General features: G+C 25.4%; 2 protein-coding genes across 4 annotated transcripts in view; one reads left to right on the top strand and one right to left on the bottom strand.

Annotated features, from left to right (window-relative positions):
- The first annotated feature begins 238 nt into the window (after positions 1 to 238).
- Positions 239 to 14,043, top strand: LOC129966167 (aldehyde dehydrogenase, mitochondrial-like). The gene is made up of 12 exons (XM_056080566.1): positions 239 to 530; positions 2,220 to 2,324; positions 2,712 to 2,852; positions 4,944 to 5,023; positions 5,696 to 5,807; positions 7,032 to 7,274; positions 7,614 to 7,716; positions 9,409 to 9,593; positions 10,386 to 10,550; positions 11,867 to 12,024; positions 12,180 to 12,294; positions 13,983 to 14,043. The coding sequence occupies exons 1-12, from the start codon at positions 414 to 416 to the stop codon at positions 14,013 to 14,015; spliced, it is 1,557 nt and encodes a 518-aa protein (XP_055936541.1). The 5' UTR covers positions 239 to 413; the 3' UTR covers positions 14,016 to 14,043.
- A 433-nt stretch (positions 14,044 to 14,476) lies between these two features.
- The window catches only part of LOC129966136 (cyclin-dependent kinase 11B-like), a 29,747-nt gene continuing 26,576 nt past the window's right edge, over positions 14,477 to 17,647 (bottom strand). For all 3 annotated transcript variants that reach the window (XM_056080535.1, XM_056080527.1, XM_056080543.1), the window contains exons 12-17: positions 16,872 to 16,993; positions 16,504 to 16,611; positions 16,271 to 16,387; positions 15,438 to 15,586; positions 14,929 to 15,121; positions 14,477 to 14,667 (exon numbers count right to left, since the gene is read on the bottom strand). In XM_056080535.1, coding sequence (XP_055936510.1) covers positions 14,563 to 14,667; positions 14,929 to 15,121; positions 15,438 to 15,586; positions 16,271 to 16,387; positions 16,504 to 16,611; positions 16,872 to 16,993 — 794 coding nt within the window. In that variant the 3' untranslated portion in view covers positions 14,477 to 14,562. The remainder of the gene's footprint in view (positions 14,668 to 14,928; positions 15,122 to 15,437; positions 15,587 to 16,270; positions 16,388 to 16,503; positions 16,612 to 16,871; positions 16,994 to 17,647) is intronic.

Here is a 17,647-nt window from a genome sequence, read left to right as displayed (position 1 = left end):
TTAAATCCATCAAATTATCTCCTTGCTATAGTGTGATTGATACTCAATATGAAAAAATTCTCGTCTTTAAATAATATTTATAAGAATTCTCTATTCATGATTAAAATTAATAAGACGTTCATTTTGTGAATAAAAGCTGATTATTGAGCTTATAGATTTAACTGGAATATTTTTCATATCTCATTCAAAGTAAATTCATCGTTTTTTTCGATCTGTCATGAGAAGTTGTATGACACTTGTAAACAAAAACTTATCTCTCCTGAGTATTGTGTGAGGCATATCGTAACTACCGGATAACAAGGTTTTGATATCAGAGAAACCTGCATTCTAATCCAGAATTTACTGAAAGCTTCCTTCAGTTTAAAATTTCTCCAGTGTTCTTTGTTTTTGGAAGTTCAAAATAATTTTTAAAGATGCTCAAGCTTTCCTTAATCAATAGACTAATTAAAAATCCGTTGTTAGTGGCAAAATGCTGTTATTCGGCGTCTGCTACCGGTCCGATTACGCAACCAGATATTCGTTGTACCAAGGTGAGAGTTGACAATTTTCAGAAGCAGCATTAACAACTCTGACAGTATTTGTAGAGCTGTTTGAATTTGTTCTTGGCAGAAAAAAAGTATTTAATGTAGTATTTTATAAAATTGCATAAAGTTTCGAATTATTTTTTACAGTTCTTTTAAATCAAATTACTGTGAGAAATTAAATAATTATTTTAATTTTTATTTCCTAAGAACTAAATGATTTTATCAACATTTATTATTATTATATGCATGAATTTTTGTAATAAAAAATATTGTTTATTTTATTGTTGCATTGTTTAAAAATGTGAAAAATATATTGTTAGCAAAAAAAAAAAAAAAAAAAAAAACCCATTCCACAAGGATTTGCATGTACAAAAAAATGATATGACCTTATTTGCTGTAATCCTAAGTATGAATAGCAAATAAACCTTTATAACATGATTTTGTGTAATTTAAAACTGGAAATGTGTAGTCTAATTTGTTCATCTAATGACACACACACACACACACACACACACACACACACACACACACACACACATATATATATATAATATAGGCTATTCAAACAAAATCAACATTAAAATAAGTATAATGTTGAAATCCAAACATCATGCATATAGATTATATGAAGAGATAGACAAATCTGTTAGAAAAATAAATAAAAGAATTAGGAAACTTGATATATACATTTTGTTACAGTGATATGAATTTGATCATTATATATATTTCAATAAACATATTTTGAAGGAAAAAAAAAGGAAAAAAAAAAAAACTTGCTCTATTATTGTATTGTATATTGTATATGATACTGCTGTCAGTGATCATAAAATGACTTGAAGGTTATATAATATCTTTGAGAAGTTTAATAAATTTGTTAAAATTTAGGGTATGCAGCTCAAGAGTAATGTTTTAGCAATTGATGCCAGTTCCAAATTGTATCACATATAAAAAATGTGGTGCACAAATTATACTTCTTTAATACAAATAAATAAAAGTAATTTAAAAAAATTGAATAAAAAATGTATTAAAATTTTCCAGATAAATGTACTAAAATTTTATTTTATGTTTTTAAAGTCATGATTGATTATATACGCACATTTTGGTTTGGGAAAATAATTTCATACATAGAGCTTAAAGATTTTTTCTTTTCCAACCAAATAAAAGTTTCTAAGAGGATTCACAAAAGTTAAAGAAACTTTGACATTGAATGGTTTAAGGTGTTTATCATACTTCAAGTGATTGGTAATTATCTAAATTAATTTTCTTGAAGAAAAAAAAAATGCAATTTTGGATGTTATGCTAATTACATTCAAGAAATATTTAATTTCATTACATAAAAACTTTGTCAGTGACATTTTGCTATGATTCATTACTCTTGTTTTTGATGCAAAGATTTTGTCACTGAAAAAATTTATTGTTCATTTCTCGTGTGCGAGTAAAAATACATAAAACATGTTTTTCTTTTGATTACGGAAATTGATACTTATGCATCCAAAGTTATGTGTTTTCAGAATTATTTAGTTTTCTGTGTGCAAAAATTTCTTAAGCTATATATATATATATATATATATATATATATGACCTGTTCTCCTTCAAGTATGCAGACAGTTTATTTCCTCCTATTGTTCATTTAGTTAGTTTTAATAGCAATAATGAATATGGTTTTTAACTGCATAAAAAATTCTTAATTTTCAGATTTTTATCAATAATGAATGGCAGAAGTCTATCTCTGGAAAATCATTCCCGACAGTTAATCCTGCTACAGGGGAAACTATTACTCATGTACAAGAAGGAAATGCTGTAAGACTTTACTTAATTCTAAAAAAAAAAAGAGTGTTATTATGAAGATGCATTCCTAATTCATTTCACTTTGAAATGAAGTAAAAAATATAAAGCTATACTTTTCTAGTTAATTTGGAAGGCATATTTTTATGGAAATTTGTTAAGACAGCTCTGCTTGATAGTAGAAAGACTGCCTTTTTTTTCCTTTTGTGATTGATGTAAACAATGTAATTTTCTTTTAAAAAAGTAATAAAATAAAATATTTAAAAATGTCTTTAAAGTATTTTTGTGCTGAATGAAAAATAATTGTTAAATATATCAGTGCTAAAAAATATAATTTGATAATTATATATATATATATATATATATAGTAGTAAATAATTCATTATTTTATTCCATTTATAGGAGGATGTTGATAAAGCTGTAAAGGCTGCTCAACAAGCTTTCCAGTTTGGATCACCATGGCGAAGATTGGATGCTTCAGAGAGAGGAAGATTATTGAATCGCCTTGCTGATCTCATTGAGAGAGATAGAGTTTACCTTGCAGTAAGTCCTCTCTATAGTTTGATATGTAATTTGTTTTTAAAATTAGTTTTTGGAAAAAAAAAAGAAATTAAATTGAAAGAAAGGTTTAAGTTTTGAATTTAGTGATGAAGGCAAAGTAAGACATTCTTAGAAACTTGGTTAAGTCTTTAGTATCAAACTGCTATTAGCAGTAGAGAATTACAGAGAATAATTATTTATCTTTGCACTCATATTAATAAAGATAAATAAATCACTAAAAGATCGATATAACCTTATATTATTTTTGTTCATTTTTATTTTTTTCTTTTGTTTATTTTGTATTAAAAAAAAAAAGAAGTAAAGTATAGTTCGTCAATGGATTCTGAGACGACCACATTTCGATGACACCATCTCATTAAAAGATAAGACGCGGAACGATGAGTGCATTTTCGGTATTCTCTTTGACCTTGGATTTCCCCTATTAGATACTAGCAAATGTAAACATCTCATCCTTTCATCTTTCCTTTCACCCTATTTTGATAAATTAAACCTATCCTAAAAGCACAGAAAGTTTTTCAATCCGTTGCTGAACTGTAATATAGTCCTGTTTTCAAAACTTATTAGAGAGAAATAGATACACATGTGGCCTTTTCTTAAATAGCTTAATAGTCTCAAAAATTGTATTAGATTCCTGTTTTTTCATTATAATTTAGACTTTTGCCAATATTTTTTAAGTCAATAAGAATTTTTTTAGAGTTAAGTTTTTACTTGTTTAGAATAGCTTAGCTCTCTATTTGACTATCTAGTCTTCGAACATTAAATCTCATGCTCTTCATACAACATATTATTTTTGAGCATTATTATAAATATTTTTTTCCAGCCAAGTAAGTCTATTTCAAAATATTTGACTAATAAATAGCAATTTTTTTACTTGTCAACAATTTCTGGGAATAGCTTAATTTGTTTCGAGTTTTATAACCTATTTTTTTCCAGTAAAACCTAATTCTCTACTTAAATTAATATAGTTATTATATTTCTTTCCGTTTCACACATATATGCAAAATGATTGAAAAAAAAGGAACTATGTAAGACTGAATCATAGTATTATTATTAATTAATTTGAATGAATTATTCTGAATCTATTACCAAATATATGTATGTATTACTAGCAACTAAAATAAATAAATAAAACATTTGCTTCTACCTTGAAATTAGCTTTTAAATTGAATAATATTTCCAGATAGTAAGAAAAAAATCCTCTGTATTGTTTTTAAATTTGAGTTGAAGTAGATATAACATTAAATTCAGGTGTAGGAAATGGCTATTTGTGATTATATATATTAGTTTAATGAACATTAGCAAAATGATTGAAAAAAAAGAAGAACTATGTAAGACTGAATCATAGTATTATTATTAATTAATTTGAATGAATTATTCTGAATCTATTACCAAATATATGTATGTATTACTAGCAACTAAAATAAATAAATAAAACATTTGCTTCTACCTTGAAATTAGCTTTTAAATTGAATAATATTTCCAGATAGTAAGAAAAAAATCCTCTGTATTGTTTTTAAATTTGAGTTGAAGTAGATATAACATTAAATTCAGGTGTAGGAAATGGCTATTTGTGATTATATATATTAGTTTTATACATAAAGAGATGTTTCATTTCAAGAAGTTTTATATATAAATTTAAAGGCCAAAATTATTACAAGAGTTTAAAGAAAAAAAATCATAGTTAATAAAATTTTTAAGATGAAAATGAACTTGTGATGCTGTAAAATTCCCTCTAATCACCTTATCTTGCTTTCTTAAATCTCAACCTTTTTTTTTATTATTGTTTTTTAACTAAGTTTTTGTTAGCACCTCCAATAAAGGTTTTAAAATTAGAATTGAAATTAATTTTACTTAATTTAAAAATAATTATGTAAACTTTACGATTTTTACATAATTGTTTTTTACGTTTGAAAGTGAAAAAAAGAATCAAAATGAAACAATTTTTTATAAAAAATAATATAATATACGATTTTGATTGAAACTTGTTTTAATTTTTTATGAAAAATTTTAATATACTAACTGCATGGCAGTTTAATATACTAAATTGTTATTTTAAACTAAATTTTTTTGTAGAGCCTGGAAACTTTGGATAATGGAAAACCTTATTCTGATTCTTTTAACATAGATCTTGATCTGGTTCTTAAAGTTTACAGGTAATATCAATTCATTGTTTGATCCTTTTTGTTAAAAATAATTCTTATTAATAATTATTATTCATAGTAATTAATTAATTATTCATATTAAAATATAAAAATTCTCCACTCTCAATTTATGTATCATTCTTATTTAACAATTTTATGTAATATTAAACTTTTCAATTAGTTCAAAAATTCAGTTACATTTTGTATATTATAGTTTTAATTTTGAGATAAAAGAGTAACAACAACAACAACAACAAAAAAAAAATTATTGAAAGTGACTTCAGATACCTTATTTGAATTATATACAGATGTAATTTCCATAAATTTTTTATTCTGTGTTCTTTCCTTTTTTTATACAAAATATATGAAAGCTATAACTCATTAGATTAGGCAGCATTTTTAGATTACTATGACTTTATAGATGAATTCATCAATGTAATTACATAAATGTTGTAGAAAAAGTCTTCATGTGGTTTCTTAAATGATACACTTTTTATGATATTTATTATGTATCACATGAATTATTTACCAATTAAATTAGAAACGAAAGAAGAAACTAATTATTGGCTGTAATTTATTATATATTTTCTTAGAAAGATTTTTATAACCCTTTATTAATATTCATTATCTTTCCATTTAAAATTTTTTTACAATCCTAATAAATGCATTTTGTTATTCCTTCAGGTATTATGCTGGTTTTTCTGATAAAATTTATGGCAAAACATTATCAGTTGATGGAAACTACTTTTCTTATACCAGACATGAACCTGTAGGGGTTTGTGGACAAGTAATTCCTGTAAGTTAAATTCAGACTTTGTTTTTTGAATGAGCAAAATGTATTCTATGAGTGATGCAATTTAATATAGTGTATCTTTGATATATATATATCTTGTAGAATTTGTTTAGTATTAGGATCTTTATCTACCCATTTTCTTTTTGAATGCATAATGCTTCTGAATTGCCTTAGAATTCACATACAGACAGTATACTTTTTCAGTAAAATCTAGTTATCTCAATTATAAATGAGATTTTATTTTTGTGATATAGTGATATTTCAAATCTATTGTAATAAAAGTCTGAGGCAGTATGTTTTGTCATATATGTTTTTGATGTATCATATGTTATACCCAAACAAGATATTATATGAAAAGATGAAATTAGATTTCTAGATGTGATTTTAGTTCTTTTTAATTTATTTGTTTATTAGTCAATGTATGAAATAAAAATAATTTCGCTTGGTTTTATAATAATGATCAATTTAAATTTTGCTTCTTTTCCTCTAATCAAATGCTAATATCAGTTACAATATAAGTCATTTTGGTAATATTATCAATATTTTTTTGGTAAATATCTGAAATTGTGGGAACAATAATGTAGTCTTTTTTCCTGTATTCCATTTTTTACAATTTTTTAATATGAGTCATTTTTTGCTAGGAACTTAGAGGAAGAGCATTATGATTGAAGTTTTATTTCAAATTGTCTTTCTTATAAGAATTAATGTTATATAAAGAAAATACTTGTGTACCATATAAATAAGAAATATATAATTATATAAGTATTAAATTTATGTATTTATTCCAAATTGCATCTGATAATGTAATCTTTTACTGTAATTTTGTCCTGGAAATTTTTAGACAATAATTGCAGTTATAAAAATTACTATTAGAAATAATAAAATATAAAACAAATAAATAGTAAGGTTCTCAAATAACAATTCTTTATTTCTCTCTCTCACTTTTTTTAAACTCAGTAATTTTTAATTTTTCTGTCTAATTTTTTTTAAATCTCAGAAGAACATATTCTGCAGAAACCAGATTACTTATGTACTGATGTGCAAACCAAAAAAAATTTTGGTTTCTCCACAAATTTTTATAAAAGAATAATTAAATAATAAATAAATTTTTCAGTTAAAAATAAGATGAGTTTTGATCTTTTATGGTATTGTATTAAAATTGTTTCTTTCTGTGTTTGTCCTCTGAAATGAATGTCTTATCTCATTTTTCATGGTGCTTAAAAATAGTGGAATTTCCCTTTGCTGATGCAAGCCTGGAAACTGGCACCTGCTCTTGCTGCTGGAAACACTATTGTTCTCAAACCTGCAGAACAAACTCCTCTATCTGCTTTATATGTTGGAGAATTGATTAAAGAAGCTGGTTTTCCTCCAGGGGTTGTCAACATTGTGCCTGGTTTTGGTCCAACTGCAGGAGGGGCTATTGCTTCTCATAAAGGAGTTGATAAACTAGCTTTCACAGGTTCAACTGAAGTAAGCATTTGGAGTTAATTTCTTTTTATTCACTTTTTTTAGGAATAAATTATGATAACTGAGTGCTTACTTACTGAAATTAAATACAGAATTTTTAAATACATATGCATAAAAGTTAGCTTATGTATTAAGGAAGAATATGAAGTCAAATGAACTGAATTATTGTAAATGAATTCCACTAAGTTTAATTAAAAGATTAATACACACTTGCTTAGTTTGGAATTTTTATGGTACTTCTTGTTAAGATCATAATTTATAAAATCATGTATAATCATAAATGAAAGAATGATCTTGATTTATTTTACAGTACTATCATTTATGTGCATTTATTTTTATCAGGTTGGCCAAATTGTTATGGAAGCTGCAGCAAAATCAAATTTGAAAAGAGTAACTTTAGAACTTGGTGGCAAGAGTCCAAATATCATATTTAAAGATGCGGACAGTAAGTATTGAATGTTTTTAATGGGGAAAATATATAATTTTTAAATGCTATTAAGTTATTTCTTAAAAACTTTTTTAATTTGTTGAAATTAGAAGAAAAAAAAATCAGACTCTTTAGAATGTGTACTTTAATTTTACATCTATCTAATCAAACACTGCTTTACTATTAAATTACTACCTATTTTGTATTAAACCTTTTTATTTTGGAAAATGTCATTTGTTAGAAGATGGAATTTAGTCTGTCCTAAGTAAAAAAATATTTTAAACAATCTGAGATTCAAACTGGCTTTTCCATTTATTTCAAATTATAAAGATGTTTTTATATAATATGCTAACTCTTGTTCTTGCAATAAAAATGAATTAGAAACATTATACATTTTTGACTTCAAAAGTGCTCTAAAAATATTTCTATCTGAACAATTTATTTTTTAAATATAATAAAAATCTGAAAAAGTATTTTCATATTATGTAAAGCCGTATTATTCAATTCCAGTGATTTGAAATCAAATGTTTTTTGTACTGTTGCATACATATGAGAATAATTTATTAATTTGTTTTCTGGAGAATCTTTTCCTATTACATGAAAGTTCTGCTCAGCATGTCTATTTCAAAAGCTTAACAAAAAAGCATGTCTATTTAAAAATTTCGAAAAGATGTGACTACTTCTCCAATTTCAATAAAATCCACTCTTTTTATATACTTAAACATAGTTTTTCATAAGAAAAAAAAAGGGAACAAAAAAAATCATTCCCTCAAAAATAACACTAGAAAAGAAATTAAAATTAATCGTCTGTTTTCCAATGTGGGAAAAAAAGGAATTTCAAAGGAAAAACTTTCTGCCTAAAGCAGAAATAAATTTTATGTTTCACAGTCTCTAATTTGAACTCTATTTAAGAAGTTGCTGAATTAAATTGCTACCATGAGCAAATAAATAAATTAATTAAATTGAAATTAATAGACTTGGAAGAAGTAGATATAATTATTGCTAAGTCCTCAACATTTACCGATGAAGCATTTCACTGTTTTATTTTGCAATAAAAAATAAATAAAATTGCATAGTCATCACCAGAAAATAAATTGATATACCAAAGCAAATACAAATTGTTTCATACCTCAGAAAAAAAAAAGTCTTGTTTTCATTTTTTTTTCTCTCTATTAGATAAGTTTATTGTGTCTGAAATAATAAATTGGAGCTTGTAGTTTCATTACTTAATTTGCTTTTATAAATAAATACCCTTAGGAGTAGTCAATTTTGCTTAAAACAGAGGTGGACCACTTTAGGAAGAGTGGAATAGCCATTTTAAGTACTTCCTTTTTATTTCATTATATAAAAAAGTAATTGTGTTTATCTTATTAATTAAAAAGGATGTGGAAAACAGATGTTTTAGCTACATTAATTTTATTTTCTACTGTAACAAAGCTAAAATTTTGTGGATTAATTTTGCTATGGGAAGTATGTTTTTAATTGATAGTAAGTACAAATATTTGGAATTTTGATCCTTGAAATTTTGCGATTATTTGAGGAATATATTTATGATTAATTTCCATGATGTTGGATATTCAAATTTCATAGAAATTCTTTTACTTGCAAGCCGTGTGTTTACATAAATGAGTTGATGCTTTAAAAATTAATCAATTCTGATTTTTGATAATGTGGCTTGCATCTTTTTGATACCATGCTTAATTTTTCTAGTGGATAATGCCATCCAGTCTTCACATGTAGGATTATTTTTTAATCAAGGCCAGTGTTGTTGTGCTGGCTCTAGAATTTTTGTTGAAGAAGACATCTATGATAAATTTGTTGAAAAGAGTGTTGAAAGTGCCAAAAAGCGCAAGCTTGGAAACCCTTTTGATTCAAAAACAGATCAAGGACCACAGGTGTTTGAAGAAATTATTCAACTTAATGTCTAGTTTCAGATTTTTTTAATTTCATGCAAATTAAACTTTTTCATATTTGTAATGATAATTATAAATGCTTGTGGGAAAAAAATATTGCTTTTAATCAATCAAAACAAAAATTTAAACTTTTTTCAGAATACATTTATTTCAAGAAATTAGTAGAATTACAGTTTCGATATTTTATGATTTATTGCTCGATTTAAAAATGTAAAATGTTATCTGCTTGAATTAGATCTTGTTAGATCTGCAAACATACAGATTCTATTAATTAATAAAATCTGCTAGCACAGTACACTCAATTGAATTAGTTTTCCTTGACACCTAATAAAACTCTTTTTGTAATTAAAAGAATAAAATAAATTTTCATTGGAATTTGAGTCATTTTAATTTTTATCATAATTAAAATTGACATATCTTATTTAAATATGTTTGTTTCCACTTTTACATTTTTATCATTATTTTTTTTTTATTTCAACTATATATAATTGTGAACATATTTTATATTTCATGTTACCATTAACATTATTCCAAAAAATTATATTAGATAAAATATCAATTACAAATTTATTCAAATGTTATCTTATTTTATATACTCTTATTGTGTCTACAAGATATTTATAAGTGTTATTGCTACTGAAAACTCATTAAATTCTAATATGTAAAATAATTTTTTAAAGTAAATAAATATTTTATGATAAAAATATAATTATTTTTCTTTACGTTTTTAATAAAAGTTATTTTGAAGTATTTAATATTTTGCAAATTTTGTAGATTGATGATACTCAAATGAATAAAATATTAGACTTAATCAAAAGTGGTAAAGATCAAGGAGCTAAAATGCTTTGTGGTGGTGGAAGATATGGGGATAAAGGTTATTTTGTAGAACCAACAGTATTTGCTGATGTTCAAGATAACATGAGAATTGCAAATGAAGAAGTAAGTATATTTTAATAAAATAAACTAATAGCTAGTAATTCAGGTATACCTATCTACTTATTCTCATGCACTTTAACTAAATAGGATAAATAACTGTACATACCTACTGTGGTACATTTAGTTATTTTGCAGTAGTACACATTATAAGGAACCTCTTTTTGATAAGATGGTTGATTTGGTTACAAATTTGAACACATTTTCAACATATTACTCAAATTGGATTAATTATTTTTATTGTAATAACCTTATAAACATGTATTTATTTTATTCATGTATTTTGATTCCAAATTGCCTAACATCCACATTTAATAGACAATATTATTGAAACAGATTATTTTATTAATATTCTAATAGCTAAGTGTATGCAATGAAATTTATAGGAACAATTATTTATACTTGATAAAATGTTAATACTATTCTAATATTTTATCATGAATAGAATTGGTATTTTTTTCAAACTTATTTATTTGGAACTAGTAAAATAAAATTCATTAATAGCATGCTTGTGGCCCCTTCTCAGCCTAGCGTTTCTGGGCAGTCATCTAGTTGAAAATCTGCCCTACCTGAAAATATATAAAGAAAGATGTTAAAAACTACAGTATTTTCCTGCTTTTAATTCTCACTTTCCATTCCTCATTGATTAAAATGCCATTTATTGCTTTCTCGTGTAAGTATAAGTGGTAATTAATATAAATGATTTTACTTAGTTTACAGTATTTTTCTTCTAGTTCCTTGAAAAATGTGAAACTCGGGTTATATTGTAACTTGAATTACTTTGTGCAAGGCAAGTCTTGTCATATTAAATTACATTGTGTCAAACTTCTTATGAATTTTTTTTTAATTGTATCTATCTGTCACATAATTTGTCCTTAATGTGTCTTGAATAAAAGAACTATAATATCTAGAATAAGAATTCTTTTTAAAATTTCTGTAATTTTGTGCTGTGAATTAAGAAACTTTTTCTGATCAGAGGATGTATATTCTCCAATTATGTAGGTCCTTCATTAGAGATTTTGAACCTAATGAAACTGTCAAAGAGAGCTGATTTTGTCAGTTCTGGTTTTTAATAAAATAAAAAATTCTGTCACTGTAAAAATGTTGGAATAATTTAAGTTTTATTTATTTAATTAGTGAAGTGCAGAATTATTAGTGTTTAGATAAGTATTGATTAATGTAATTATTCCCAACTAACATGGAAAAATGTTAACTTTAAGTATTATTTTATAAGCTATTAATGTTTGCATATAAAATAACTTACAAGTATTATTTTATAAGCAAACATTAATAGCATAATAACATTCAAAATTATTTTTTAGATTTTTGGCCCTGTTATGCAAATCCTAAAATTTAAGACAATTGACGAGTTGTTGGAAAGAGCCAATAAAACTATGTATGGTTTAGCAGCAAGTGTCTTCACTAAAGATATTGAAAAAGCTATGTACTTTTCAAGTGGTCTTCGAGCAGGCACAGTATGGTTAGTATACAACTTTTATGAATTTCTTTAAAATGGGTTCTTATACATATAAAATGTTAGTGAAATAGTTCATGCTTCATTGTCATTAATCCGATATTTAAATATTTCTCTATACATCTTTATCTTACTTTTATATTTTTTGTTTAATTTTCCAGGATAAATTGTTATGATGTATTTTCTGCTCAAGCACCATTTGGTGGATTTAAGATGTCTGGTATTGGAAGAGAACTTGGAGAATATGGACTTCAAGCATACAGTGAAATCAAAACTGTAAGTCTTATTCCAGCATTAATACTCTATAATTTGAAAAATAAAACAAAATATAAATTATAATAAGAAATTATATGAAAATGATCAGAATATCAACACAATTTTTAAATCTATGTTAGGACTAATTATCTTTGGCTGTCAGTTGTTTCCTAGGAATATTGGTTGAGTTTCTATTAAATATCTTCTTACACTTAACTTGATATTCACGATTTTCTCACATCAAATTATGATAGACTTTAAAGCTTGCTATAATTATTCTGTTTATTGTATAACTGAATCTTCCTAATGGTGTCAAATCTCATGTAAAATGTAACATCTAATTAATTGCATGTTGCCTTTTGTAAGTTTGTATCTTTGTCTTCATTTTCTTATTTTTCACATAAACTACATAGATAAATAGAATCTAGTTTTCAGCAATGGCAGAAAAACACATGATGAAACAATGAAAAGTATCACCGAAAATTATACTTTAAAAAAATTGAAGGGGGGGGGTGACCTTATATAATTAAATTGATATCATTCAAAAAAACAATTTTTGTAGACTATAATTTTTTTGAAGTTATTCCAGAAAAATGCTATTATTTAAAAAAAAAATTCAAATCACTCTTAGATACATCAGATTGACAGACACATGTTCTCCTTTATTATTAGTAGAGATTTGTTATGAAAATTGAATGCTGGTAATTAAGTCAATTTTAAGTGATTAGACTATAAATAGTTTAAAAATTAAAATATTAACACCAAATCTTTTATTTTATTAATATTTAGATGAGTGAAAAATTATGTGGGTTGCTTTTTGAAATTTTAAAATGTATTCATGACACCTATCAGAATTCCTGTATTGTTATATCACAAAAATGTGAGACAGTTTCACCCATGATAGTAAATTTAACATTTCAATGGTCAATATACACAATAGATCTTTAGTAGAAACTGATCATCCTCTTGGCTTCACGATGAAAGTTTACCAAGCACTTATTTCCTACTTCCTGTAGTGGGAATGACAGTTTCATTCATAGTGCAAGAGATCAAATTGCAAAATATTATTTACTGAATGTTAATAAAGGAAATTAGCATGAATGGAGAACATTTTTATCAACCTGACATAAAAAAAATAGAATAATTACCTTTAGATTTAAAAAAAAATATATGTAAGATCATTCTCATTAGATATTTATCAAAGCATTGCTTTTTTTTAAATTGTAACATGGCTTTTGGAGTATTATTTGAAATCAAATCTCAGTCTGGAATAACACTCAACATTTAATGATATAATTCCATTGTGAATTAATAGGTAATGCTACTATCAGTAACAAAAAGAAATGCATTACAGACCAAACTGTTGGACTGATAGATAGAGATAAATGCAAATTAATTTAAATATATTTTGAAATATGAAAATGTGTATCTAGAGGCAAATTTTAATAATTAAAAAATGATAGCATACTTAAACATTACCATTGCAGGGAATAATTTGTCTATTTTTTAATACTTTTCATTGTTGTATGAAATTATTTTTTTAAAAAATGAACCAATTCTAAGCTTTTACTTATTGTCTTGAAAGCAAATTATTTTATCGTGATGCTAATATTTTGAAAATGTTTTTTTTTCCCTATAGACTATACATTTTTTTAACATTTAAATTCCAGTATAAGATAATAGTTAATTAATATTTATTTCTTTTGCAGGTGACAATGAAAATTCCCCAGAAAAACAGTTAAAATTGTTTTAGAACATTTATTTTATAAATAGTATATCAAGTCTTCCAAGTATAAATCATATGTAAATGTGTAAGTTACACTGTATGTACAAGTTCTTTAATACTGCTATTTTTATCATCAAAAAAATGTTAATAATAAATATTTTTTCAATGAAAAATTTAAAATAACTTATTATTTTGCACTGAATTAAGTCTTCCTGTAATTACCTGCCATCCATATACTTTCTTCATTTTAAACCCAAAATGATATAGCATATGATTTTTGTACTTGAAATAACATCACAATCACTATATTATGAATTTGGAAAAAAGCAACTAGAATTGATATGTAGTTTTCAAGATTTGAATCACTGCTTAAATTTGTAAATTTCATGGTATAATCATTCCTTACTGAAAATATATATATATATATATATATATAAATAGTTTTAAATATTGCTTATTGAAATTTGTTAACAATAATGATTTCTTTCAGTGCCTTAATTGGAACTAAATATGCAAAATAATATTTATTTACATAAGTGGTAATATGTACATAGATTAATGTTCTAAAACTTCAAACTGAAACCAGCTCCTTTAGCTGAATGTCCTTCCTGGGCTCCAGCCATATGAAAACCAGCAGCGGCCATCAATCCTTCATCATCTGCTTCTCCCTGTGTTATAATAAGAAATTTTTTTATTGTAGAAAATATGTATAATTTTATAATTTGAACAACTTCTAATTTACAGAATAGGCTTTGACTATTTTATGCTAATTTGAAAGAAATCCTTTCAGAACCTATCAACATGAAATTTTACAGTAATTCTGCTAACAGAAAAATATTCATTTGGAATAACAGTGTTATTTAATTAAGATATCTTAGTTATATCTTTTAATTTGATAAAATAATACTCAAAACAGGTTTGTTACTAACCATTTGTCTGGCATACTGTTTACCACCTGAAGGTGGTTTAGGACTGCTCTGCGCTTTACGATGGCCCTGCTCACTCTTGGCAGGCCATGTGGGAAACATGTTCGGTGAAACAGGTTTTGGTTTCTCATTAAAGAATTCATGTTTACTTGCATCTTCAGCTGTAATTCTCCTTGATGGATTGTATGTTAAAAATCTGAAATGATAAAAATAGCTTACAGAAATCAATAATTAGAACATATGCTGCATGGCAGATTAAAAGATACATTGGATATTTTAATCAATACAAACAATTGAATAACAAGAACTTTATGCAATAAAAAACTTTTCTTCATAATTAGGATTAAAAAAAATTATACCTAAATTAGAAAATATGTAAATGACTGACTCATATAATATAAGTTTTAATAGCGAAACTCATATTACATGTATTGCTTATAAAAGTGTCAATGATTTTGAACATTTTAAAACATATGCTATTTTTCTATTTATTAAAATAAATATACATATACCTATTCAAAAGGTCGAATCCTAAATCTGTGAAGTTATGACCAAAACGACTTCTTAAATTGTTGTATGGATATTCAGTGAATGTTACTTTTTTAACTAATGGCAATTCACTGTAGCCATGCCATATTTTCTCACTGGGTGTTCCCAAGTCCTAAAATTTGTATATCATAATTAATAAATTATACTACATAAAACTGAGCACATTTTGATAACATTTTAATAATTATACAATTCATATAATTACAGCATTAGAAATAACAGATTGTCTAGCATGTATTATCTGATGTGAAACACATGCAAAAATGTGCAATATGTAATTGGATTTACTATTTTCCCTAAATATGCATATATGGACAACAACACAATGTTAAGAGTGAAGAACAGTTTCACTTCTAAAGTCTATTGCATAATACTATTTCTCTGAGAAGAGTTGATTAAATTGAATAAGATTCCTTGCTTCACATTTATGTTATATTCAAAATTAACTCATAATAAATAATCATTCTTTCTAAGATAATTAATTTGAGCATAGCATAACTGACCTATTGTTCTAATAGTCAGTTATGCTATGCTTAAATTAATTATCTTGTAAAGAATGAATACTTATACCATCTACTTCTCAATCTTTTACTGCCGCAAGAACCAGTGAAAAAGGATAACAAAAAGAAAAAAGCTATGCAAGTTAGATTAAAGCAAGGTAGATGATAATAAACACATATTTAAGAATTAAAATTAGGATGTTAAAATTTATAATCCTTTTAGAAAGTGTATGTATAGCAGTATTTAATAAAAAATGGTAAAAGGGAAGAAATATTTACATATTTGAATAACTCACTTTGAAAATCCTATTAAGTTGATCAATTTCGGATTTTCCAGGGAAAAGAGGCTTCATTGTAAGTAGTTCCCCAAATATACAACCCACTGACCACATATCAATTGGTGTTGAATATTGCTATAATAGATAAAACAAATTATTTTAAAAAAAGCATTGCAATAAATACAATTGATTCATTTTTAAATTTTTCATTCATAACATTAAAAAGGAAACATTCAATAAAAACTACTTACTTTTGCACCAAGTAATAATTCAGGCGCTCTATACCAGAGTGTCACAACAACAGGAGTATAAGGTTTAAGAGGGGAGCCATATTCACGAGCTAAACCAAAATCTCCAACCTAAAAATACATATTTGCTTAAGTAATAATATAGTTAATAATATTGAAATTACTCAATGTTTTCAATTTCTTCATTTACTGGGTCTTAAGAAATTGGTATATATTTGCTGCATATAATGATAATTACATTAAAAAATAAGACACGAAAAAACTGAAATCTTCTTAGTATCTTTTTACTTTCATTTAGTATAGGAAGATAAATTATTTCTCTAAATTCAAACAAAAGAAAGTTCTCCAAAAATAATTACAAAAAAAGTTACCTTTAAAACACCTTTATGACTCAATAATAAATTGGAAGTCTTCAGATCTCTATGCAATATCCAATTATCATGCAGATGAGCAACAGCACACAGTAACTGCAACATTAGAGTTTTCACTTCTCCTAGAAAGAGAAAAATAAAATATGCCATTATCTATACTAATAATAAAAATAAATGTATGTGTGTTGGTGCTCTACAGGCTAGACTGTTTGACCTACAGCTACCAAATTTGGCACATGCATACTTTGGAGGGTAAGTATGTGCACTTCAAAGTGATTTTTAATATTTTTTAATTAATTAAAAATTACGCTATTAGAATTTTTCTGCTATAACTTATTATTTTTTAAAGTTAAATATTGAAATGGTACAAAAATAATTTTAACATCATTCCAAAATTAATAACTCTAATTAAATTCCAAAAATTAATTACATTCCAAAAAAAATTAACTTTTTTATTTTTAAATATAAGTTGCATTATTTTAAATAAAAAAAAAATTCTTTTCAATATATTTAGCACTGAGAATTTCCTACTCTTTTCTAGAAAATTCAGGAATCTATAAAAAACTAGCTGCAATCACTGGTAAGAGGACTTGATATTGAGCTTTTACTAAGTAAGGTTAGCACATAACGATTGTTTCTGATTGTGAAATAAAAGTTGAACTTAGCAAAGAATCTGAGCCAAATTTCCATGTAACATTTTGAATTTCCTCTACATTTGTAGTTTTTAAATACATGGGTTCTTCATCAAATGCAATGGATTTCTAAGATTCTGCAAA

This window comes from Argiope bruennichi, chromosome 1, assembly GCF_947563725.1.
Source record: "Argiope bruennichi chromosome 1, qqArgBrue1.1, whole genome shotgun sequence".
Lineage (NCBI taxonomy): Eukaryota > Metazoa > Arthropoda > Arachnida > Araneae > Araneidae > Argiope > Argiope bruennichi.
Note: the sequence above shows the minus strand (reverse complement) of the source record. Positions and strands in the feature narration are given on the sequence as shown.

What these genes read in the sequence shown, in the direction of transcription:
- LOC129966167 (XM_056080566.1), top strand. Translation starts at nt 414, where the DNA reads ATGCTCAAGCTTTCCTTAATCAATAGACTAATTAAAAATCCGTTGTTA. An exon ending in CTGGTTCTTAAAGTTTACAG is followed by an intron (nt 5,024 to 5,695) that starts GTAATATCAATT and finishes TTATTCCTTCAG; the next exon opens with GTATTATGCTGGTTTTTCTG. An exon ending in CATATTTAAAGATGCGGACA is followed by an intron (nt 7,717 to 9,408) that starts GTAAGTATTGAA and finishes TAATTTTTCTAG; the next exon opens with TGGATAATGCCATCCAGTCT.